The sequence below is a fragment of the Sitophilus oryzae genome, unplaced genomic scaffold (assembly GCF_002938485.1).
Source record: "Sitophilus oryzae breed Bouriz unplaced genomic scaffold, Soryzae_2.0 scaffold_306_pilon_pilon, whole genome shotgun sequence".
Taxonomy (NCBI): Eukaryota; Metazoa; Arthropoda; class Insecta; order Coleoptera; family Curculionidae; genus Sitophilus; species Sitophilus oryzae.
Window position 1 is genome coordinate 1,415,848 of NW_022146870.1, and position 25,688 is coordinate 1,441,535.

Consider the following 25,688-nt stretch of genomic DNA (forward strand, 5'->3'; position numbering starts at 1 on the left):
TATCCGATTTCATGGCACATATGCCGTTAAATTTCTAGAAAAAATAGGTTTTAACCGGTCATAACTCCAAGAAATAGAACCTCCGTAAACCGTTTAAATGGACAGACCAGAACACCGGAGAGACCCAAAGGCACGGCGGGTGTTGTTCCAGTCAATTCGAACCTTTACGGAATCTTGGCCAAGCCTCGACCCTCCGATACCAGCTTGATCCTCCATTCCTGAGGACATTTGTTCCTTGGAACCCTGGCCAGACCAAAAATCACCGGGCTACAGGGCGACCCAGCTCAAAAAGAATCAGATTAAGAATTTGACGGTGTCGCCGAGAAAAACCATTCGACGACGGTTTGTATTTTTTCGAGTAACGAGGCAACCCGGAAAACAAGTTTATATGCCTGCGTTTTTCAGTTTCAAGAGGAGAAGGAAAAATATAAAGACTTTCACTAGTAAAAGCTTTATATTGGTGGTTAATTAGCAAGGCGACATCGGAGGAGAATAACCACATAGTTTTATGACGTTCCGATCGGACAATTTAACGTAACGTCTTCTGCCACATTCCCCCCACTCAAGGACCAGCGTTTACCTGCCCTTTCCGGTCCAAGAGTGCCAGATGAGCCCAACCCACTGCACCCCTTTACGAGCCTCCTAGTCCTCTAATTGAGCTGAGCCCCACTCCCCAGACACCCTTTACGTTTAGGACAACAACCCGGCCCCATGGGATAGCCTGCATAGCATGATATAAGCTTACGCCCGGTAATGGAGCGGTCGAATAACATACCCACTGGCAGACTACAACGCAACGAGCACCTGGGAACCCCGGCCTGTTACCGGGGCTGTAATAATATGCGAACGAATCCAGGGCGAAACAGTCCCAGGCCTCCGAGACTGGCCCCTCGCGACAGTCCCCACAGCCCACAGATTGCATCGCAACCACCCCGCAACGCTGCTTTTTCGTGTCTATCGATTTGAGGAAAATACGAGCACTAAAAAGTACTGGCATTTATTAGATACTTTATGGGAAAGATTCTGTTAAAGTGACATTTATTTAATTTGATTATACTTTCAAATATAGAGATGAAAATCTCTGTTTTCGTGGATAAAAGTCTATAAACATTTCTTATAGAGTTTTATTTTAGCGTTAGAGTAAAAAAAACGAGTGACACTTGTGATATTGAACCCAGACTATGTAAAACGACGGATTAATCTAACACGAACTCAGCGGTCATGTCTTTAGAGCCTGATAGTAGAGACATTAAACCGCACGCTTACTAGCTGGGAGCGTTGATGGATTTTCACGTGATAGCATTCCATGAGCCGTCTGCATGGGTAAAGTAAGTGTAGTTTGGTAATTACAATTGTGTGTCCCCATTCGATTGCGATCTGAAAAAAGAAGAAAGAAAAAAAAATACAAAAAGACCCCAAACAACCCTCTGGCTTTTACTAATATACAGGGTTGTTCACCACATACGACACGGAGTATTGTAACTAAACGATGAGATTTTTACAAATTGTAAGTTTTGGGTTCGATGAAGGACTATTAAATGTACAATTTAAAAATAATTTTACAAGATACAGAGTGTCCCAAATAAGTCAAAAATATCAAAGTTGTATTTTTTTAAATGGAACACTATATATTATTACAGGGTTAGAACCTACGATTAAAATAAAGGTAAATTTGATTAAGGTTTATTATACTTAAACACTTTTACTGTTTTTGAAATATTAACAATGTTAATTTTGTGAAATTGCAGTAAAAAAACTTTAAGGCTTCATTTCTCCAAGGGTATCAAAGCTTTTAATACTTCAAATATTAACTGAAGTTTATTTACTGACCAGTTATTGTGTTGCAATAAAAAATAATACTACCTTATACAGAGTGTCTAAAAATTTATTTTAGATTGTAATTATTAGCTTCAAACGGCAATAACTTGTTTAATTTAAATTGAACACCCATGTATATTTTACGAGAATCAGATGCTCTTCAATCAGATTAAATGTTCTTTAAATCTAGTTAATATTGTCTATCAAATTATATTATACCATTTTTCCTATCTCTTTTAAGCTTTCCAAGAAAATGCATTTTCTTGTAATTTAGGAACTTATTTATCAATATACCCATGGACTATTGACATTTTAGATTAATTACAACAATTATGGTACCAAATTTTTAAAGTACAGATACTAATATTGTCGATATAATTCGTTTATTTCATTAAAAATAAAAAAAACTGTTTAAATATTTGTTAAAGAGGACCAATTAATAATATTATTCCAGTATTCAAACTACATTAACTGACTGTTTGCGTTGATTAATAGACCGATAAATACAAAAAAAGCTGAATTTTATTGTATGGGCATTAGACAGTGTATAGATAAAAAAGTAACACCTTAAAAATGATATAAACATTTTTAATAAATGCTTATTTATAACAACAAAGACTTTAATTTGATAATTTATTATTATATTGATTTCTGACTCAAAAAATCCACATTTATTTATAATAATTTATTAACGAACACAATTTAGATTGTACTTTTAGTTCATTAATCAATATATGGGCGGAAATAATGGTTTATATTTAATTAATGGTATACTTCAGTGTAAAGATTTAAATAGTTTTCTTTTTGTATTGTTAAATGGTTTAATATTATCGTTTTGCTAAAACGATAATATTACTATTCTGTACATTTTGTACATTTGTTGCTTTAAAATAAAGGTAAAATTTCAAGATTCCATTATATATTGACCTTATGAGGTTTAAGAAAATGCATTTTCACGGAAACTTGTGAGAGATAGGTAAAAAAATGGTATAATACAATTTGATAGTCAATTTAAGTTTCTAATACTAAAATTTACAGGGCATTATTTAAATGAAAGAAGTTATTGCCGTTGAAGCTAATAATTATTTAAAATAAATTTTTAGACAGTTTGTATAAATTTAGTATTAGATTTTATTATTGCAACACAATAACTTGATCAATAAATAAACACCTTCATTAAATATTTAGTATTAAAAATTTATTTGATACCCTTGGAGAAATGAAGCTTTTAAATTTTTACTGTAATTTCACAAAATTGAAAATATTTAAAAACGGTAAGGTTTAAGTATAATAAACCTTAATCACCTTTACTCTTTAAGTTTCCGTAGTACAAATGCATTTTCTTGTAATTTAGAACTTCCATTTATCAATATACCCATGGACTTTGACATTTTTTATTTATTTGGGAACTCTGTATCTTGTAAAATATTTTTTAAATTGTACAGATACTAATATTGTCGATATAATTCGTTTATTTCATTAAAACTAAAAATATTTCTTAAATAGATTTATGAAAAGAACTGACCAATTAATATGATTCGGACTTTCCTCACTAACATTAACTAGACTGAATATGCTGGATTACGGCCCATTGCTCCAAATACGAACAAACGTCAAGAAGTATGTCCATCCCCTCAGTGCTGGCTGTCCATCCTTAAAAAATGATATTTCATGTTTTGAAATAAATGCTTATTTATAACAACAAAGATTATTAATTTGATAACTTATTATTATATTGATTTCTGACTCAAAAAATCCACATTTATTTATAATAATTTATTAACGAACACACAATTAAGTATGTCATTAGTATATAAGGCAAATAATGGTGTTATATTTAATTAATGGTATACTCTTTTATATAAGATTTAAATAGTTTTCTTTTGCAAAAATTGTTTAGTAATATTATAGAGCCGAGAAAAACGAAAAAGAACTAGTCTGTACTTTTGTTCCAATTGTTTTTAAAACAGTGAAAAAAACCAATATTCCACGCATATACTGATAACCGGCACTATATTTAGAATTATGCATTCATTCATCTCAAAGACCAGTAAGGAATAGGTAGAAAATGGTATAAGTTTGATTTGATAGACAATTTAATTGTGAATAAAATTCAGTTAAAATATACAGTGCATTCCATTTAAATTAAACGTGAACGTTATTGCTAAAAACAAGAAGGCTGTTACTCTTAAAATAAATTTTTAGACATCTTTGTATAAGGTAGTATTATTTTTATTATTGCAACACAATAACTGATCAATAAATAAACTTCATTAAATATTTAGTATTAAAAACATTGATACCCTTTGGAGAAATGAAGCTTTAAAATTTTACTGCAATTTCACAAAATTGAAAATATTTCAAAAACGGTAAGGTTTAAGTATAATAAACCTTAATCAAATTTACCTTTATTTTAATCGTACAAACTAAAAATGTAATAATATACAGGGTGTTCCATTTAAAAAAATACAACTTTGATGTTTTTATTTATTTGGGACACTCTGTATCTTGTAAAAATATTTTTAAATTGTAGCTCTAATAGTCCTTCAACGAACCCCAAACTTACAATTTGTAAAAATTTCATCGTTTAGCTACAATACTCCGTGTCGTATGTGGTGAACAACCCTGTATAATCTTGAATAATAATCAACTACTGGAGTTATTGAAAATTAAAATAAAAAAATTATGTAAAACTAAAAATGTAAAATAAATATACAGGGTATCTCAGTATTCGCGATTCAATAAAACACCTCAGTTATACAGGGCGTTAAAGAGTGTATGTCTTATTAAGTTTTCACTACTCTATGTGACAGAGAAAAAATGTTTATCGAGAAAAAAGTTTCCAAATTGACCGATATACAGGGTGTTTCAAAACAAATGCGAAAAACTTCAAGGGGTGATTCCTTTTTCAAAATAAAGGGTAGTTTGCTTCATAAACGTTGGGTCAAACGTCAATCATTAGGGAGATATCGCGGTACAAAGATGGCGGAAAAATAATGTTTTTATGTTTTATCTTGAAAACGAAAAGAGATAGACTAATGAAATTTTATGGAGGCATTACTGTTATGAAAACACACTTTCTGGTATTTTTTTCACTTTTTTAAAATGAGTGGAAGGGGTTGAAATAAACTACCCCTATCATTCTTGTTAATGAAATTTAAAGAAAAATCTTATCAAACACATGCAAAAAAATTAATTTGATAGTTTAGTTTGTTTAGAAACTTTTTTATCTCTTGTATTTTTTTGATAAAACTCACCGATTTGAAATTAAAAAATAAAATGTAAAGCATTACATGTCAGGACAAAAAAAACATTTTCTGATAAAGAATCTAGTGGGCTGCTGTAATTTTTTTAGGAAAAAATCTAGTCGGCCGCTGTTACTTTTTAGGACGTTCCTAATATTATTTTATTTGACATTACTCTACTGCAATACGGTATTGTCTAGATGATTATTAGCGCTGGGAACCCCGGCCTGTTACCGGGGCTGTAATAATATGCGAACGAATCCAGGGCGAAACAGTCCCAGGCCTCCGAGACTGGCCCCTCGCGACAGTCCCCACAGCCCACAGATTGCATCGCAACCACCCCGCAACGCTGCTTTTTCGTGTCTATCGATTTGAGGAAAATACGAGCACTAAAAAGTACTGGCATTTATTAGATACTTCATGTGAAAGATTCTGTTAAAGTGACATTTATTTAATTTGATTATACTTTCAAATATAGAGATGAAAATCTCTGTTTTCGTGGATAAAAGTCTATAAACATTTCTTATAGAGTTTTATTTTAGCGTTAGAGAAAAAACATTTTCTGATAAAGAATCTAGTGGGCTGCTGTAATTTTTTTAGGAAAAAATCTAGTCGGCCGCTGTTACTTTTTAGGACGTTCCTAATATTATTTTATTTGACATTACTCTACTGCAATACGGTATTGTCTAGATGATTATTAGTGCTGGGAACCCCGGCCTGTTGTATCGGGGCTGTAATAATATGCGAACGAACTAGGGCGAAACAGTCCCAGGCCTCCGAGACTGGCCCCTCGCGACAGTCCCCACAGCCCACAGATTGCATCGCAACCACCCCGCAACGCTGCTTTTTTTGTGTCTATCGATTTGAGGAAAATACGAGCACTAAAAAGTACTGGCATTTATTAGATACTTTATGTGAAAGATTCTGTTAAAGTGACATTTATTTAATTTGATTATACTTTCAAATATAGATGAAAATCTCTGTTTTCGCGGATAAAGTCTATAAACATTTCTTATAGAGTTTATTTTTAGCGTTAGAGAAAAACATTTCTTTCTGATTAAAGAATCTAGTGGGCTGCTGTAATTTTTAGGAAAAAAATCTAGTCGGCCAGTTACTTTTTAGACGTTCCTAATATTATTTTATTTGACATTACTCTACTGCAATACGGTATTGTCTAGATGATTATTATTATCGTTATTATCACTAGATTCTTAATCTAAAAATGTTTTTTGTCCTGACATGTAAGCTTTACATTTTATTTTTAATTTCAAATCGGTGAGTTTGTATCAAAAAACACAAAAGATAAAAAACGTTTCTAAACAAACTAAACTATCCAAATTAATTTGTTTGCATGTGTTTGATAAGATTTTTCTCTAAATTTCGTTAACAAGAATGATAGGGGTAGTTTATTTCAACCCCTTCCACTCATTTTAAAAAAGTGAAAAAACTACCAGAAAGTGTGCTTTCATAACAGTAATGCTTCCATAAAATTTCATTAGTCTATCTCTTTTCGTTTTCAAGATAAAAAATAAAAACATTATTTTTCCGCCATCTTTGTACCGCGATATCTCCCTAATGGTTCACTTTTGACCCAACATTTATAAAGCAAACTACCCTTTATTTTAAACAAGGAATCACCCCCTGAAGTTTTTCGCATTTGTTTTGAAACACCCTGTATACATTAGAAAATTATTTATTTGCAAATTGGTTGTAGAAAAAAAAATATAGTAAAATATTATAAGTTAAGTAGCTGCGTAAACCCCCTGTATACTCTATACAACGAAATAATTATTCTCGATTTAGAAAAATGTGATTTGACTAGGTATAAAAAATTAACTTTTCATACTGTGAGCTGTTTTTGAAAAAGTGGGTGAATAATATTGTAATTTTGGTTGAGGCCCTATACACCTAAAAAAATTTTAACCAAGAAATTAAAAAAATTATTTAACTAAAAACAATTTCAAAAATAAATATAATAAGTAAGCCAAAAAGAACGAAGTATAAAAAATTTAAAATAACAATAAAGTAGCACTATTTTAAAAAAATCCAATGAAATTATATCATTGAAATCTAATATTTATTCTTAAAAATGTATATACAAATATTATAAAAAAAAACAATATACACATATTTCTGTAGAGATTAGTTTAATCTCTTAACGAAAAATTAATAAAATAAATACGAAAAATTAAAAAAAAAAAATATTAAAAATCTTCGTGTGATCTGTTTTTGAAAAAGGGAGTGAATAATATCTATTGTGATTTTGATTCACCCTATATACCTATATGATCCTATGAATGCTAATAAAAATTGTTACCAAGAAATTTAAATAACTACTTAATAAAAAATTATTTAAAAAAATATATTATGTAGATGTCATTAAGAAATAGTATAATAAAATTACAATAAAGTAGCCTGGAAAGTAGCATTATTTTAGGAAAATCTAATGAAATTATATCATTGAAAACAGCTAATAGTTTTTCTTAAAAATTTCTATACCAAATGCCAAAAAAAGAAAACAAAAATATATAAAATATATTTCTGTAGAAATTAGTAATGAATGAAGAAATAGTAAAATATCATTAAATATTTGAAAATCTTAGTGTGCCTGTTTTTGAAAGAGTGAGTGAATAATATTGTAATTTTGGTTCACCCTATATATACGTACTAAAAAAATTGTTACCAAGAAATTTCAATAGCTATTTAATAAAACAGTATTTAAAAAATAAATATAGATAAATAAAACAGATAAAAGTCATAGAGACAGAGTGTAACAGAATATAAATAAAATATTACAATATAAAGTACCATTATTAAAAAAAAAACAGCTGATAATATCCCTTAAAAACTTCTTTGCAAATATTAAAAAAATAAAATAAAAAGATATACATTTTCTGTAGAGATTAGTAGTGGGTGAAAAGTTAATAAAATATCAGTAAACTATTTGAAAATATTGCCAGAAGCAACAAAAAGATATTAATTTATCAATCCCAAGCACATATATAGACTCTAATAAATAAATAAAATCAATGAATTAGCAAGCAAAATTTACTAGCTTCAGAAAAAAACTATCAATAACAATAAACTACCTATATTAATTTTCTAAATGTTATTTTGTTTAAATCGAATGTTGAAATGAAAAAAAAAACATCTAATCATAATACATCAATACAATCTAACAAGTGCTTTTATAAAATGAATGCAAATATATTTAGAAAAAAAAATAAATGCACACAATTAATAACATAGATTATAGAGAAATATTTCACACATTTAAAAAACAAGGAACCATTTAATTTTTAGGGTATAGATCAATTTCAAGAAAAAAATCAGCTGATTATCAATATAAATTTCACTATAGTCATTCTTCATTAAATATTTCACTAATTAAAGCACCTACAGGCAGATGTAATTCTGTGTTTTACAGCTTTCTAAACTTTATTTAGATTATCTTATAAAAGATGTAATACATAATAAGTATTCCCCTAATATATAATATATAATATCTTTAAGAAAAAAACATATCAAATGCACTACTAGGTATTAGAAATATTCTTCAGAAAATTGAGTGATTATTATATATTCACTTATATAAGGCTTTTATTTATAAAATACTATATACATCAAGGTATCTAAGTCTAAAAATTATTTATTTTAATACATAGATATCCTGTACAACCATCTAAAAACATTAAATTTAGAAAACTGTCAATCCACAACAAATTACATCTTTTTATTATAGCAAGCAGAAATTATAAAAAATGCAAAACATTTGTACACTGCCCAATAAAATTTCGACCAATCGGAAAAGAAATGACGTTACATTCAGCCAATAGAATTTGCTTTCAAGCCAGCCGCGTTAAGAGGGTCCAATTTGTCGAAAAATATCAGGAAATTCATAGGAAAATGGTCGTACTTACCATCTCTCGAGTCCAGCTGGGCCCTATACCCGCGATAGTACCGAGCAAAATGTGTAAAGGCGCACATTCACTCCCGGAGTGCAGCACGTCTGGATACAGCGCCCGAGCCCAGGTACGACCTGAGCTATATGACGTGTCCAGACCCATACCGATCCTTGGTCCATTCCATATCCATTCCATCCAAAGGCAGCCTGGTTTCTTTGCGACTTGAAGATCTGTTGCTGTGTTGATATTCGTCATCTCCTTCTTCACTGGCAGCATGGTCCTGGAATATCCGTAACTCTGGATAATTTCTGTGTGATGGAATTATACCTATAATATTAAGTACTAATTATTACCTTATATTAATAAGTTTTCTAAATGTTATTTAGTATAAATACAGGCAGATGTAATTTTTCTGTATTTTACAGGTTTCTAAACTCTATTTAGATTATTCTATAAAATATTTATTACATAAAAGTATTCTTCTATTAAATAATATCTTAAAAAAACATATCAAGTGCACTACTATTAGAAATATTCTTCATAAAAATTGATTCACTGTAATTTATTCACTTATATAAGGTTTTTATTTCTAAAATACTATATTCTTCAAACTATTTAAGTCTGAAAATGATTTATTTTAATACAGTACAACCGTAAAAAAGGATTATTTATAGCAACAGAAAGTATAAAAAAGTAACCAGAAAGAACGGAAAGTTTAACAAAAAAAAAGGTGGCTTGGACTTTTTTTTGTTGATCTTGCGCTTCTACCGGCCATCTTTAGATGGTGGAATTTTTCGAAAAAAATCGGGAAATTCGTAGGAAAATGGTCGATCTTACCCTCTCTACGACTCCAGCTATGCACTACACATGATTTTCGAGCACAATATTCAAGAAAAAGGCACTTTTCTTTAAAAATTCTGGAGAAAAACCGACAAAGACCTTACATCGTCAACGGTCCGTCTAGAAATGGCGAAATTCGACCGAAACGACCAATAAAATTGAGTTTTGGCGCTCGGTTTCTGATTTTTGACGCTAGGAGGAGCGCCAACTGGCGCTTTTCTTCTGTTTTACCGATAAAAAATTATGTAATTTTATGACCTAATTTTCAAGTTTAAATGAAAATTTAGCAATATAACGCTACATTGGAGACAGAACTACTACCAGGGAAATGTAGCTACGTGTTTTCCGAATAAAATGACACCAAACAATAAACGAACAAAGCAAAATTCACTTAGATATCGCATTTTAATTACCTCAATGTCCCTAATTGTTAATATCATAAAAAATAGATTTTTGCCTTAAAAACGATTTTGAAGCTTTAAAATAGTAAAGGAATTATAGATTATGATTAAATATAGTTAATTAAGCAGTTTCAGACCTATTAAACCCATTTAAATTGAAATAAAATTCAAAAATATGGTGGCGGTTCGGTAGCCTTCAGAATCTTCAATTAATATAACTTTGTTGGTCGATATTTTCCGAAATAATGTAATATTTAGTTAAATAGGGCCTTATTACATCTATAAATTATAAAACAAGGCAGTAATACCTCTATTTATAACTTCTATGAGACATTTTCTTAGTCAATGTAATGGCCAAGATTTTTTGCTTTTATTTCACCAATTTTGGCTGTGAAATCAATAAAAAACCTCATTCAACATGATTCTGTGCTGTAAAAATAATGTATTTGTAGTTTTTATCAATTTCCAAGCCCCAAAACAAGAATATATAACTTCTAAAAGATATTTACTGTTATTTCACTAATTTTGCCTTGAAATCAATAAAAAACCACGTTTAACAAGGTTCTGTACCCTACTAATTATGTTTATGTAGATTTTTAACAATTTCTAACCCCCAAAACAACACAAGAGTAAACAAGAATTTGTTGCCTCTTCGATACAAAATTTGTTCGATGAAAGCTTCGAGCACTATGTATAAACAAGACGTTTTCTATATACGGTTTAAAAAAAAACACAGGGTATGATTGCTCATGTATTTTTAAGAAAAAAAGCTCATAATATAAACATATAGGGCCTAAAGTGCTCCCTATATAAATAGCCGAATATGTGGAAGTAGACAACAAAATGGCATTTAAAAGAGTTTTATATTCATAATTTCATACCATATATATTTTGAAAAATATCTAATATTACAGACAACAATTTATACAATCTTACTGTTTTTTTTTATTTTACAATCTTACTTATAACATATGATTTTTTAAAGATCTTTGCTTACAGTTACGATAGACTGATATTGTATTAAGTACCTATAATGGTTACATTATACTTCAACTTCATTTATTAATCTCATGTATATAAAAGGACTTATTTGTGCTTCACAATGTAACACAAAGTTGAATTTTGGTCCATGTACTTTCAGAAACTGGGACCAGGCTCGATTTCACTCTACAAAATGATTTTTTTAACACAATATATATCACCTCATACCTTGTTACCTTTTTGCACTAATTCCTTTCCTTTCCATCTTTAGGGAAACCTAAAAAATTTGCATCTTTTCCTTTGGTTATAAGAAATGGTAGAAAAAGTGGTTTTTCCTTGCACTATTTGAGCTTATTCTGTTCCTTAAGACTTGTTTAATCTCCTGAAAAGTACCCATTATTTTACATAGTTTGGTATTTTATTTTCAAAGTTACGCAGGAGAAACTGGATCTAGAACAACAGAGACTAGTTTATTATCTGTACTATTCAAATGCATTACTTTACTTTGGAATATCTAGAATGTTATTTTGAGAAAATCACTTAAGATTAAAGAGTGTGAATTTTCTTTAGTGAAGACTGCTTATAATTTCATCCTATAATACAGTCAAATGGGTCCAGCCAATTGGACAAATCAGCGCTTTTTCCTCAAAGACATCGCTTAGGAAGTAGTACTTGGTTATTGTTTTAGTATTACCTGAAGCTGAACATTGGAAAGGAAATGCGTAGTTAAAATTTGGCTGTATTATAACGGGTATATTCAATTAAACGGTATTATACCTTTTATTGTTCTTTCGTTCTTCGATGATTTTTGTTTTGTCTACGCGCGCGGATAAATACGTTACCATTGTCAAATCTTGAAATGAGTGAAAATGAAAAAGAAGAAAAATCTGACACAAGGCCATCTTAATTAAAAGAAGAAGAAGAATAACTAACCTACCTTTTAGTTGTCATCTTGTGTATGTGTTTTGTGGTTGTCATTATTTATCAAATTTTCTTGTTTTTAATTTTAATACATTTTTTCGTTTTGAAATATCATGTCTTCGATCGACAGGGTTCGTATTATGGTTCTGGGCGACTCTGGAGTAGGCAAAACATCGTTTGTACACCTGGCATCTCACAACGAACCCATCAAATCCCCCAGTTGGACTATCGGGTGTTCGGTTGAAGTCAAATTACACGAATTCAAGGAAGGTACGAAGGAACAAAAAACGTTTTTCGTCGAATTTTGGGACGTGGGCGGCAGTAACAATCACAGAAACACCCGACAGGTATTCTACAACCCGTGTCACGGTGCAAGCTATTCTCGTTCATGATTTAACTAACCGAAAATCAGAAGAGAACTTGCAGAAATGGCTTACAGAACTACTGAATCGCGAAGCAGCCAATGGAGATGCGAACCTAAGTGGAGTCTCATCGGACAGTGAAGATCTAGATGTAGAAAATCTACTGGGTGCTAATAGTTTAATGCCCATACTCTTGGTGGGGACAAAATTAGATCAGGTAGATGATAAACGTTCGAATTCTGTTAATAAGAGTTCCAGAAACAGATATAATTCGGAAGAAATATTGTTAGACTGTCGGCAAGCAAGGTATTTAGCTGCTGGAACGTCAAATGCAGTGAAATTATCTAGATTCTATGATAAAGTGATTGAAAACAGTTTGTATGATCGAAGGAAAAACGACAGGTTTGGAACCAACACAGTTGCACCGATTTTCAGTACTAAATTTTACTCGCCACATCAGGATTAGGATAAACTTTTATGTACCTTATTATATATTGTTATTGATAGATTTTAAAGATACTTTCTTTTATATTTTTATTTAAGATATATATTACCAAATAAATATATTGCAAATAAAAAATTGAAAGTTTTAAAAACAAACAGCGCCAACTGACTTTTTTCAAAATGTAAACATGAGAATTTTTGAATCCGAATTTGTAATAGGCCAAAACGGAAAGTTCCTTAATAAGCCACAAATCTCTGTACCGAGAGTGTGATTGTGGTACCACCTAGATATTGTCCATTTTAAACTGAAAAACACAAAACCTGTTAAGTAAAACAGGAATGTCTCCCATCGCGTTAGTTTGTGATATTCCTCGAAATTTTTCGGGTCAAACCTGTCCTGTAGCATCATAACTAAAGAACAATAAGCAACGTTGAAGTTCAGTATGGGACTAAACACCCATAAACCATTGACCAGATAGCGTGACATTTCTGTAAATTCTGCGTCCTTTCTTTTGACACACGGTAGGAATACTTTTTCGATTAATTTCTCGCATTTTGCCTGTACTTCTTGAACCGTCCCCGTACACAAATTAAATCTGAAATCAAACATTTTTTATATAACTACTTAGATTATACAGGGTCCTGCAAGAGAGCATCATGCATCATCTTAATAAATAGAAAAATAAAAAAAATAGAAAGTATGTAGTAGAGCCTGTTTCATGTCAATATTTTAACTTCTATATCAGGGTGGCTCAAAAAGTGTGAGTGGATTGGGATGTTTTTTTTAAATAGAACACCCTGTATGTTTTTGAATCTTTAGCTTCCTTTCAGATCACTTTACATAATCCTATGATATGATAGTAGTAGTAAATATATTTCGATAGTTTCAGGGATATTAATAAATAAATCAGAAATATATATTTTTCAGTCCTTCTTGAAAAAATATTAAAAATACAAGAACTGTTCTGAAATCAAAAATATATTAGGTATTTACTTTAAGAGGATCTGTTCTTAACTTTGCTATCAATATGGTAAACGTAAATCGCATACAGGATGTTCAAAACTCTACGTAAAACTTTCTAAAATATAAAATACTTGCGTGTACCAGCGACTTCGTTCGCGTCGAATTAATCATTTGTAATGGTGATGATAAAGCAAAGCAAGAATTTCCATTAACATACAAACTGGATAAAATTTTCTCACATTTATGTCAGCACGAGAAAAAACAATATGGCGATATTATTATATAACTTGGTAATATTTCAGCGGTAGTTTCATCTCGTTGGAATTTGACTTTCGAAAAATCCGTTTGCCAAAAATAAGCTTTTTACGTCAAGCAGTTTAAGCAGAATCGTGGTTAAGAAATTACCCAACTTTTTGGAACACCCTCTGTATGATTTTTTAAACAAATTCAAAATATGTAAAAAAACCAAATAAATTATGCTTGTCCAAGCGTTTTCCCGAAAGACTAACCGTTTTTTAAATAACAAATATTGTAATATTTGAGGGGCGTTTTCACCCTCTTGGAATTTGAGATTCGAGAAACCCCTCCTTATCGAACCTCTACACCCCACAGTCAATACGTTTGAGGGATAGTTTCACCCCCTTAGAATTCGAGTTTCGAAAAATCCCTTCTTATCGAGCCTCTACACCCTAAAGTCAATCTGTTTTCCAAAAATCAGCGTTGTACGTCAAGCGCTTTAAGCAGGATCGTGATTAATCAATGACCTGATTTTTCGAAACACCTTATATACATTTTTAAAAAATCTTAAAATATGTAAAAAACAAAATAAAATATACGTGTTTAAGCGTTTTTTCGGAATCTTGACCGTTCTTTAAATAAAAAATATTGTAATATTTGAGGGGTGGTTTCACCCTCTTGGGACTGGAATTCCAAAAAATCCCTTCTTATCGAAACTCTACACCCTAGAATCAACCTGTATGCCAAAATCGAGCTTCTTACGTTGAGTGGTTTGAGCAGGATCGTGATTAATCAGTATGTCAGTCACTTAAGGATTTTATTTATTAGTATAGATTTTTTTTTGTTTTTAAATGGAACACCCTGTGTATTATATTTTTATTAGATTGAGAGTTAAAAAATTAACATTTTTTGTATTAAGTATTTCAAAATTTTAATGGTTTTACAGATGCAGGCAGTATTATTTCATATGGCTCTTTCAACGGTAAAATACGAGACAAAAATCATTGGGTGGCTTTGATAAAAATTTACTGTGGAAAATGCTATATGAAATATAAACCGGGACCATCTGCGAAACCGTTAAAAATTTTGAAATACTCTAAATACAAAAAATTCCCATTTTTTAATTATCCATCTATTGAAAAGATAATATACAAGCTGTTCAATTAAAAAAAAACCAAGAAAAATTATTTTATATTTTAGAAAGTTTGGCCTGGGATTTTGAACATACTGTATGATTTACGATTATCATATTTATAGCAAAGTAAGTACATACCATCTATAGTAAATACCTAGTATAGTTTTGATTCCAGGACATTTCTTGTATTTTTAATATATTTTTTTAAAAAAGACTGAAAAATATATAGGTATCTTTTATTTATTTATTAATATCTCTGAAACTATCTAAACAAATTTAATAATATCTTAGGACTATGTAAAGTGATCAGAAAGGAAGCCAAAAATGCAATAATATACTGGGTGTCCCATTAAAAAAACTCAAAATATTTTCTCAAATACACCCCAGTACATATTTTGGTTTGCCTACTTAAACAAAATACCAAACTTTTTTTTATTATAGGAGCTACAGATGCCCCACTCAATATGGCAAGACCCTCCATATGTACCTAATTCCTTACCTATCTTCTATGCCTAACAAATGTCCTATGACCCTCCACAAATGAATATAAGCCCTCCACTCTTCCTCTGTTGAGTTGTGTATTCCAAAATGTTTTTCTCTCGTTAGTTGATAGCCCATGAAACCAAACTGAGTTAGAGCCATGTCTTTTTGCGATATTCTGTTGATTCCAGCCTTACAACTGTTGTTACTAGCCGAGTTATGTAAGCCCTTGACTTGGGCTATAGATTTCCATAATCTGGAATAGATATTAATATAATAATTAAACTTGAATATGCTATACCGGGTGGTGCAACGTCGTTGGAAACAAGAAATTCCATGTAAATTTTGAACTGTCCAAATATTGGCTGCCCTATTGATTTTACAGCAAAGTCCTAAGTGGGGTTTTTGAAGGTCTGAATTAAAACTTAATAGTTCGGGAGACGATAATGCAATTTTATCGTCGTGTATAAAACAATACATTTTTTCCAAGCGAGTTATGTTTTAAAAAATATTCAGAAATTATTATTTCAAGGAATTTATTACGAGTAGAAGCTTTGAATAAGAAGACTAAGGAAGGAGCATAGCAAAAATCTTAGGTACACCGCGATGGGCCTCAAATATGGCCGACTTAAATTCCGGTTTATCAGTGTCATTCTAATTTTATTTAAAAAATGTAAAACTATGATGTAGGGTAGACGTGGGGTAGACTCAATAATTTGTTGTTTTATTTTACGTTGTGAATAAATGTTGGTAGTTATTAAAATTGTTATAAAAATATATAATTCTTATAAAAATAGATAAGTTATAATAAGTATTTATTAACACAAACATCCGATACGCTACTGAAGCAGGGAAGTCAAATTAACGTATCTAAATTCTTTGACATCTAATCTTTGACAAGTAATAAATAAAAGCTAAAATGCAAGAAAAATATATAATTTAGTTAATTTAAGTGAATTTCATAAATGATCGGTTTACTACACGTATGTATATTATATAGTCACTTACTAGCGAAAAGTTGTTCCATTATTTCACCAATTTTTGCCGAGATCTACCGCACGCTACACAACCAACTATTTTAGAGTCTTTTTCGATAAATCGCGATAGTGTCACTGTTAATTTAAGTTCTGCCACAATTTCCATCTAGATTTACTACCTTTATACAACTATCAGTAGTAGAATAAATAATAAATAACATAAAATAAGCTCCGTAAAGACTGACAAATCCACAAAATTTCAAATCAAATTCAAATGTGTCAAATGAATCGTCAAACAGAACTGTCAAGCAGGGGGGTGACAGTAAACCGGAAAATTGGAAACAGTTGTGGCGCCGTTCTACCCAGGCAGAAAGCATGGCCTTCTAGACTGTCCTAGACAAAAATCTGAATATTTCTATATGATTTCTGTCAATTTCTGCTACGGAACATTTTTATGCACGTCGGCGTCCTGTTCTTTTGTCTTTTGTCTGTGTGTCAGCGTCAGTCCGAGGCCTCTGGCAAGGTCGGGCGCCATTTTAATTTTTGCCGTTTAGATTTGATTGGAAGTTTGTTTCTGATATTTCGGCTGAAATTTATAAGTACAAAGATGTTTTTTGATATAAAGTTCCTTGTTAACACTTTAATAAAGTATATATGATATTAATTACATGAAGAAAATGATGAAATCGACGTTTCGGCGTGTAGCAGGTATGGGCCATATTATAGGTAAAAATAGGTAATATATTAACTGTTTTTATATTTTTTTAGCTTTAAACCCAAGGATCTTGGGATATTCTTTCAAGGATTTTTCCGTATCTCTACTTTAAAGACTGATCGGTGATTTTGAGCAATTGAAAGCAAGTTATACAAGGTAAATTATGATTATTGAACTATTATTAGCCTACGTTAAATTTCTACAAGATGAACAGAAATGCGTAATTACATATCACATAGGTACCTATTATGTATTTTCATAGCAATAATGCTATAAATCTATGTATGTAGATTATTTTTAAAATACAAATGAGGTATTAGATGTATATGTATCATATTTTTTATTCATTTTATTTTCATTCAAGTCCTGTTTGATTTAATTCACAAAAGTCTTATGTAGGTACCTATATTTATATTTTTTACATATTTTTTTTGATTCCAGGTTTTGTGTGGGTTCCGGTTGCCTTTTTCCTGCTTCCAGTTATTTATCCGTGAAGCTGTGAAAACATTTATTTATCTTCAAGTTTCTGTAAGTCAATGCACTGTTACTTTACTAATTCGCTTTAACACAGCATCTCTGATATTATTTAAATATTTAATATTGATACAGTAGTTTATTGGTTTATAGCTCTTTAATTGTGTTGATTTGCATATTTACATTGTTCTAAATTCCAAATAAATATTTTTGAGTAATTTTGTTGTATTATTTACTACTAGAAAGAGTAAAAAGTATATTAACCCTCATTTAAACCTCCTGAACAGCCCGCCATTAAAAACCGGAAACGGAAATAAATTTCATAAAATTGAAATTGTCATGTCTATGTCATGTCAAATGTCCCAGCCGCCATATCTGAAAATTAGTTACCCAGGCAGCCACGCTGTTTCCATAATTTAACATTGACTTGACACTTCTTCTTGTATTTATTATTTTATGCTGTCAAGGATCCCCACCCTAGAGAGCTTTTATGGTGGCTTTTCCGTCCACCATGCATGAATACATGGATAGCATTATGCTCCTTCAGAGTAGAAGAAATATTGTGCTGGGTTGGCGTTGGTTTCTATGTAATATGACAAATAAATAAAGCTGTCTTTTTAGTTGTCAGTTTTGAGTCAATATTTTTTAATTCTCTATCGTGTCGATTGCTGATTGAATTGGAGTCAGAAATGGCTCAAAACGAAATAAGTAAATTACCAACAGATATTCAGGCTGAAGCGACAAACGCCATATCCAAACTACTCCCATTTAAATCCCGAATAACTTATGAAAAAGAATACAAAAATTTTCAAAAAGGGAAGCAATTAAAAAACGCGCGAGAAGAAATAAAGTTTTTAACCTATCGTCGCTGTTAAAGTATCATTTAATCTACCCTTGTTGTTAAAGAACTACACACACCGGAAAAATCTAGGGATATCATTTTATTAAAGTTAAAAATAAATGTTTTGAATAAACAACCACATATTTGTAGGCCGATTCTTTCTACTTCGATTGAAACGAAGTAGTCACACTAGTCATTTCTAAATTTGGGATATTTGCAGAAGTGTTTGTGCATTTTTTGTCAAATGTATAAAAAGCACCTAGCATCAATTGTTCGCATTTAACCTGTACTGGCTATGTTTTTTTGATAACTGGCCAGAATTCATTCAAATAACTCTGTTTAGTATTAAACGACGTTATGGAGCGTAGGCATCTTAACAGAGACGAAATGCTAAGGGCCATGGGTATGCTCGAAGCTGGAATGCGCCAAATCGACGTAGCTAGAGCATTAAATACAACGCAAAGTGTAATATCGCGATTAAGTGCACGCTACGGTGAAAGTGGTGATGTTGCTGAAAGGCACACAGAGCGACATCGCATTACTACCCCTCAGCAAGATCATTTTTTACAATTAAATGCTCGACGCCGACCGACTCTAACAGCACCAGAGCTTAGTTTAATTCTCCAGGAAACACATAATGTAACCGTGAGTCCTGACACTGTTCGCAATAGATTAAGAGAGGTCAACTTAAGAAGCAGACGCACTTGGAGAGCTCAACCCTTAACGAGAGGAAATCGAGAGGTACGATATTTGTGGGCTCAAGATTATGTTCAGTGGTCGAATGAACAATGGGCCAATGTTCTCTTCACGGATGAGTCACGCTTTGGAATTCCTCGGGATTCGAGAAAGCTTAGGCTATGGAGAGAACCGGGAAATCTTATTCGGTTGGATCATGTTCAGGAAGTGCACCCTTATCAAAGTGGAACAGTATGGTCTGGGGAGGAGTCCAGTTAGGCCATAAAGGTTTCTAATAGGACATATCGTGATTTAATTCTTTAGCCTATCGTGTTACCATATGGCAATGATTTTGGGAGAAACTTCATTCTCATGCATGACAATGCACGGCCTCATACAGCCAGAGTGGTAAGTGAGTTTATCAATGCTCATCAATTAAACATCTTACCCTGGCCGGCACAATCTCCTGACCTCAACCCCATCGAGCACGTATGGAACGCGGTCCAAAGAAGAATTTTGAGAATGGGTATGCCTCGTGAAACTCGTAGGGATCTGGTTCGGGCCGTGAATGCAGCGTGGCAGGCTGTACCTCAAGAAGAGATCGACAACCTGATCAGGAGCATGGAGAGACGATGTAGGGCTGTAATGAACAGTAGAGGAGGCCATACCCTAAAGTAAAAATGGTTTTATTTTTTTTTACTTCACAGTTTAGAATAAAAAAAAATGTGTGTATTTTTTTTGAGTTCAATTAAAACCAAGGTAAATTTGAAAAATTCGGTAAATTTCGCATTTTTATTTCCAATACGCCCTGTAAACTATTTGTTTATTTTAATTTTATTATTTCAGAAATGCAAATAATAAAATTACTGACGATAGCTGGATAAAATTGTAATATCCCTAGACTTTTCCGGTGTGTGTATTTTATCTACTATTTTTGATAGATATAAGGCAATTTTAACGGTTGCTGTGGAAAAAAAGAAGATATATTACTTTGATCCTGGTTTAAAATCAGCCTCATACCACACGGTCATGTGAAATATTGTGGCAATGTATCTCTTGTATGCAGTCAAATCACTTCCCGACATCCTTGTATGTATTAAAATTTTTACAATGGTTGGTATGGCCAGTACTGTAAGTAGTCCCATAAATTTGGCACCCATAAACGAAAATATGTGCTTGTGATAGAAGGATTGTCCTCTAAAACAAAAAAAAAATATATAAAAAACTTTGAAAAAAATACAGAAAGGGTTGCTAGATGTATTTTTTTTACTTTTTAAATAATTCCTCATCATAATATGAAGGTAAGTCTTCGTGCTCTTTACAAGATTTTGTACAATCGTCGCAAGATGTTTCTGCTCCTTCTGTTAGTAGATTTTCAACGTAGAGTTTAGCTAAAAGTAAAATGATAATTTTTAAAAATTAAATTTTTATATATTTCCTTCACCATTTTGTCAAGAATATGAATTTTTACACAAAACAATTTTATTGGTTTTAAAGTTTCTTTAAATAGTCTTTGCTCAATATGATGGCTGAAAAAAACTGCGTCAACGATGGCTATGAATTAAAGATCCCTGCCATTTTATATTTATGTTAAATTGTATGGGGAATGACATCGATGTTCATATCCAAGCCAACTGAAGCCTTTTTTTCAATCATACGGTATTTTTCATTGTTATATTATACATATTAATTTAAAAACTATATATTTATGATTTTGTGTGGTAAGAATAATTATTTAAATTATACTTTTACTATAAATCTAAAATCTAACAATATTAAAACATTTTTACTTACCTTTTTCTTCAACTTCGTCCATATTTATTACTCTTAATTTATTTATACTTCCATAATAACAATTTCAGTCACCTATAACCAGAAATAAAATTTTTACATTGTTATTTTATTATAAACTTTTGGTTAAGTCTGTTTATTGCATAAAGTATTGCTTATACTTAAAATTTGTTATTAATACAACTGAAATACACACATCTAATAGACGTGAAGATTAGAGAGATACTGATAAGGAACGTAGGTATTTTGATATTTAGTTTAATAAGTGTTAATTCAAAAATCGCGCAAATTTGACAAATGTTTTTTGACAAATATATTATATCATTGTTTCTACGGTTTTAGAAAACTTCCTAAATATATGAATTGTTTTGTTGTTTGCAACAAACAGCTTTTGCTTAATTCTGCATTTTTAAAAGTTTAAACAATTAAATTTTTGTTATTGCGCTCTGTAAGAGTCGTTACATTATTCTGTAAAACGAAGATTTTTTTTCTGTCATTTTGTGAATATTATCTATTATGTCAACGATACTTCCGTTGACAGTTATCTCTTATGATATACCATACAATACAAAAACCGCGTCAGAGTTAGCTTGGAAATAAATAATCGATCGTTATTTCCAAGCCAACTTAATTGGCGCCGTTTTTTTTATACGAATTGGTGTTTTTTTATTAATAAAAACCCTATACAGGGTGTACAAGGTGTCGAAAACCGTTTGTTGTACAAGAAAAATTCAAGAGATCAATTTTGTTAAATAAGTATTGAAAATCAAAAAACAAAAAAGGTTTTTTTCAAAAAAAGTGGCCTACCATTTATTTCACAAAGAAATTCGATTATTTTTAATTTTTTTACACCCTATAGATCAGAAAGAAAGTTCTTTAGACCCCATATTCATATAAACTTTTTGTCTTAAAAACATATGCAAATTTTTTAGATATACGTACTACTCTAAATATTCAGAAAACACCTTATATAATAAAGTTAAAAAAATAATTAAAAATAAAAATTGACAAATTATGACAAAATGTTAGAAATTTCAGATAATCCAAAAATGTAATATGTATAAAGATAAATAAATTTAAGAACATTGTGTGTGCACAGAAGTGCTTAAAGAATATTTTTTTACGTGTAACAAATAGTTTTTTACATGTAAAAAATAGATTTTTTTTGGGCGTAACAACTAGTTTTTTACGTGTAACAAATAGTTCTGTGCGCGTAAAGTAATTTGATTCACTATATCACACAATTTGTATTAAAATATCAATATTTTTGATAAACACGTGAACGGCTCAACGTCGCGTCACTACATCTTTCAAAGTCGTTACCACTAGCCTGTGTGCCACGGCCGTCTCGCTAGCTCGTGTGTCACGGCCTTGAATTTTTACTCCCAGCGCGCGTAAAGAGGCCTAACTTCAAAAAATTACATCAAAAATCCTGAAATTTAGATAGTAGGTAGATACCTATTTAAAGCAAACTAACTGTTTTATTTGTTGCTATCTCTTCTTGCTTATTGATATGAATCTTTGAAAAACCATTTGTTTTCGATTTAAACAGAAAAAAAAAATAAAATTCGAACAATTTCCAACCTACCTTTAGTTTAGAAGCATAGAGTAGAAAACTACATAACAGAAAACCTAGGATTAACCTTCGCTCATCTAAAGATTAATAGCGTTTGCTAATAACCAAGCTAACATAAAACAGGATAAAACTTATTAAATCTCTATATACAGAAACGACCTTGCATAACCGTATCCGATATTATTTATCAGTAATTGTAAAAATCTAATGTTATTCTACCAATTAAATCTAAAATTAACGTTAGAAGAATTTCCATTTCATAATATCCTCCATATATCAGCCACTAAGATTTTTATATATTTGTTTAAACATAAATATTTTTACTATTATAAATAATCTTTAAAATAAGCGAAAATTTTATGAAGAAAGATTCGATTTCTCTAGACAAGACACGTGTAGATTTTTGGTTATAAACATTGGCTAACTTTATCCACTTAAATTTAATAGGATGATTCACTTACCTTGTTTAAATTTAATGAAATAATTGTTGGTATTAGTTTATAACATGGCTAATGGAGAATTAGTGTGTATTTTCGATAATATATCAGCTTGGCACACATATAACTGAACATAAGAACTGCTAAACAGCTAACTTTCACCAATGACGATGTGGTACAAATGAAGCAGAGTTTTCTGTATTTCAGTTCAATATCCTACTTGTTTGTTATTCTTGGATATTCTGCAAAATATAGTATAATTGCTGTTCTCATTAACAACATTATTATTCATTACTTGATATTTCCAAGTATTATATTGTCTCAGTTGTATCGCTAGTCTGTTGAATAATTTTTTTTAAAGATCTTTTAATTCCTAGTTATTTATAAGTGTTATTTACCCGTGTAAGGTTGGGTCATCAACCTGCAAGAAATGGAGTACGACCTTCTCAACATTATATTCCTCTCAAATTCCTTGTTAAGTAGATGGTACCTACCTTTTATTCTTCCTTTTATGTACAGGGTTATCATTTTACAAAAAAATCCCTTATGGGTATTTCGCTACTGCACTGCAAGAAAATCTACAAAATAAAATAATTATTTTTTGTAAACACTTCCGCGTTAAACCTAAACGGACGCTGCTTGTCAGAAGTTATGTTTACAGTAATACAAATTTGCCTAACAAAGACAAAAAAATGCTTAACGTTTCGGAAAGTTATCTCTTTCCGTCGTCGGAAGCAAAAAAATACAAAGAATAAAGAAAAAAAAACTATTTAAAATATTTAAATTCAACTATTCGAGAACACTTTACTTTTTTTAAAACAGATACGTCTACAAGAAATCGTTGACGTTCTGTTAAAATGACATTTTTAAAATAATAAGATTGATCTTCTAAATAAGCATTTTTTTGGAAAGACGAATCCGTCACATAGGTATAGAAATTTGTTATCATTTTAGTTTGATCCACTTTTAAAAGCATATAACTTTTTTGTTTGTTGGGTTAAAGCAGTCATTCAAAAAACATGATGTAGCAGTTTCAGCCAAGTTTTTGCGAGTGTTGTCAAAAATGACAGTAGGTGTCACATGTCAGATTTTTAAAACTAAAAAAAAAAACTTTTTAAATGGGACACCCTGTATATTAGTAGCGCATTAGATAGTCCTCTTTTCTCCGAATTCAAAAATGTATCACACATGTGCATTCTTCATTATGTTTTTTGAACGAATGCTTTAACCCAACAAACAAAAAAGTTATAAGCTTTTAAAAGGGTGTGAAACTAAAATAATAACCCTGTATTATTAATTACTCTTCATATTCTTATTTTTCATTTTCCGAAAGAGCTTCTTTATTTTTGAAATTTTGACAAAAATGCATTGTTCATAAAAAATTTTGCTTATTCTAAAATGGTTAATCCCGTTTAAACTTTTCCAAATTTCCATACCGTCTTAGAGAAAATTTAAAAAAGCATGAAAATTAGGTTGAAATTTTTCCTAGTCCTAAAAATCAAAACGAGTGTCTATGATAATATACGGATGCGTCTCAAAACTGGCTCATCCCTATAGCTTTTTTATTTTTTCAGATAAAAAACGAAATTTGGTATGTTAGTATATGACACAAATTAGGATTTATTGACATATTCAGTTGTTTTTGGTCTCTTTCTGCTTCACTGGAAATGACTCCAACTTTCGAATTTTAAATGGTACCCTCGGTATACTTCTACTTTATTCGATAGAAAATGACACCGCATGTTACAATTCTAAATAAACCATATGCAAAAGTTGACATATGATATGTCATTCTATTCAGAGTCATTTTTTATCGAATAAATTAGAAATATACCGAGGGTGACATTTAAAAATCAACAGTTGTAGTCATATCCGGTGAAACAGTAAGTGAGCAAAAACAATTGAATACGTCAATCGATCCTAATTTATGTCATGTACTAACATACCAAATCTCGTTTTTTTATCTGAAAAAATAAAAAAGTTATAGGGGGTGAGCCACTTTTGAGACGCACCCGGTATATAATTTCGTTTTCATTCTTTGATAGATTGTTAGTGACATTTCTTCCTACTTTTAAAATGTTAATTTGTGGTGAATAGGTTCTAAAAAGCGTTCTAAAATATACAGGAAAATTTAAAAGAAAGTGCACGATTTTCAACACCTTTTTTTTGCGAAAAAACCTCATAGAGTGTTCCTGGTGTTGAAATATACCACCCCTAAATCTATTTTCACCTATTTAAGACTCACCCTATAATATTAATTAAAATTATTAAATCAAAACGTTGAAGTGAATGAAATACATATTTAAATTTGATTTATTAATACTACATCACAAACTTACTTGTATTTTGGTACCTAATTATTTTTAATGTATTTGCCTATCCTAAAACAAATAAAAATGCGATTTAAATTTATAAGAGGGTGTTCGAAAAATTCGTGGCAAAATTTCAGGGGGTGAATAATATTACTCT

At 30.8% G+C, this 25,688-nt stretch overlaps 2 protein-coding genes and 1 pseudogene across 2 annotated transcripts; 1 reads left to right on the top strand and 2 right to left on the bottom strand.

Moving 5' to 3' along the window:
- Positions 1-1,046: 1,046 nt before the first annotated feature.
- Positions 1,047-9,918, bottom strand: LOC115884637. The gene is made up of 3 exons (XM_030903293.1): positions 9,806-9,918; positions 8,984-9,295; positions 1,047-1,377 (listed from the first exon to the last, which is right to left on the bottom strand). Exons 2-3 carry the CDS (start codon positions 9,242-9,244, stop codon positions 1,228-1,230), a joined length of 411 nt encoding a protein of 136 aa, XP_030759153.1. The 5' UTR covers positions 9,245-9,295; positions 9,806-9,918; the 3' UTR covers positions 1,047-1,227.
- Positions 9,919-12,141: 2,223 nt separating this feature from the next.
- LOC115884642 lies at positions 12,142-12,941 on the top strand (annotated as a pseudogene).
- A 151-nt stretch (positions 12,942-13,092) lies between these two features.
- Positions 13,093-22,933, bottom strand: LOC115884650. Its single transcript, XM_030903306.1, has 6 exons — positions 22,795-22,933; positions 21,210-21,281; positions 20,686-20,806; positions 20,406-20,612; positions 15,753-15,989; positions 13,093-13,513 (listed from the first exon to the last, which is right to left on the bottom strand). Exons 2-6 carry the CDS (start codon positions 21,229-21,231, stop codon positions 13,093-13,095), a joined length of 1,008 nt encoding a protein of 335 aa, XP_030759166.1. The 5' UTR covers positions 21,232-21,281; positions 22,795-22,933.
- Positions 22,934-25,688: the final 2,755 nt, after the last annotated feature.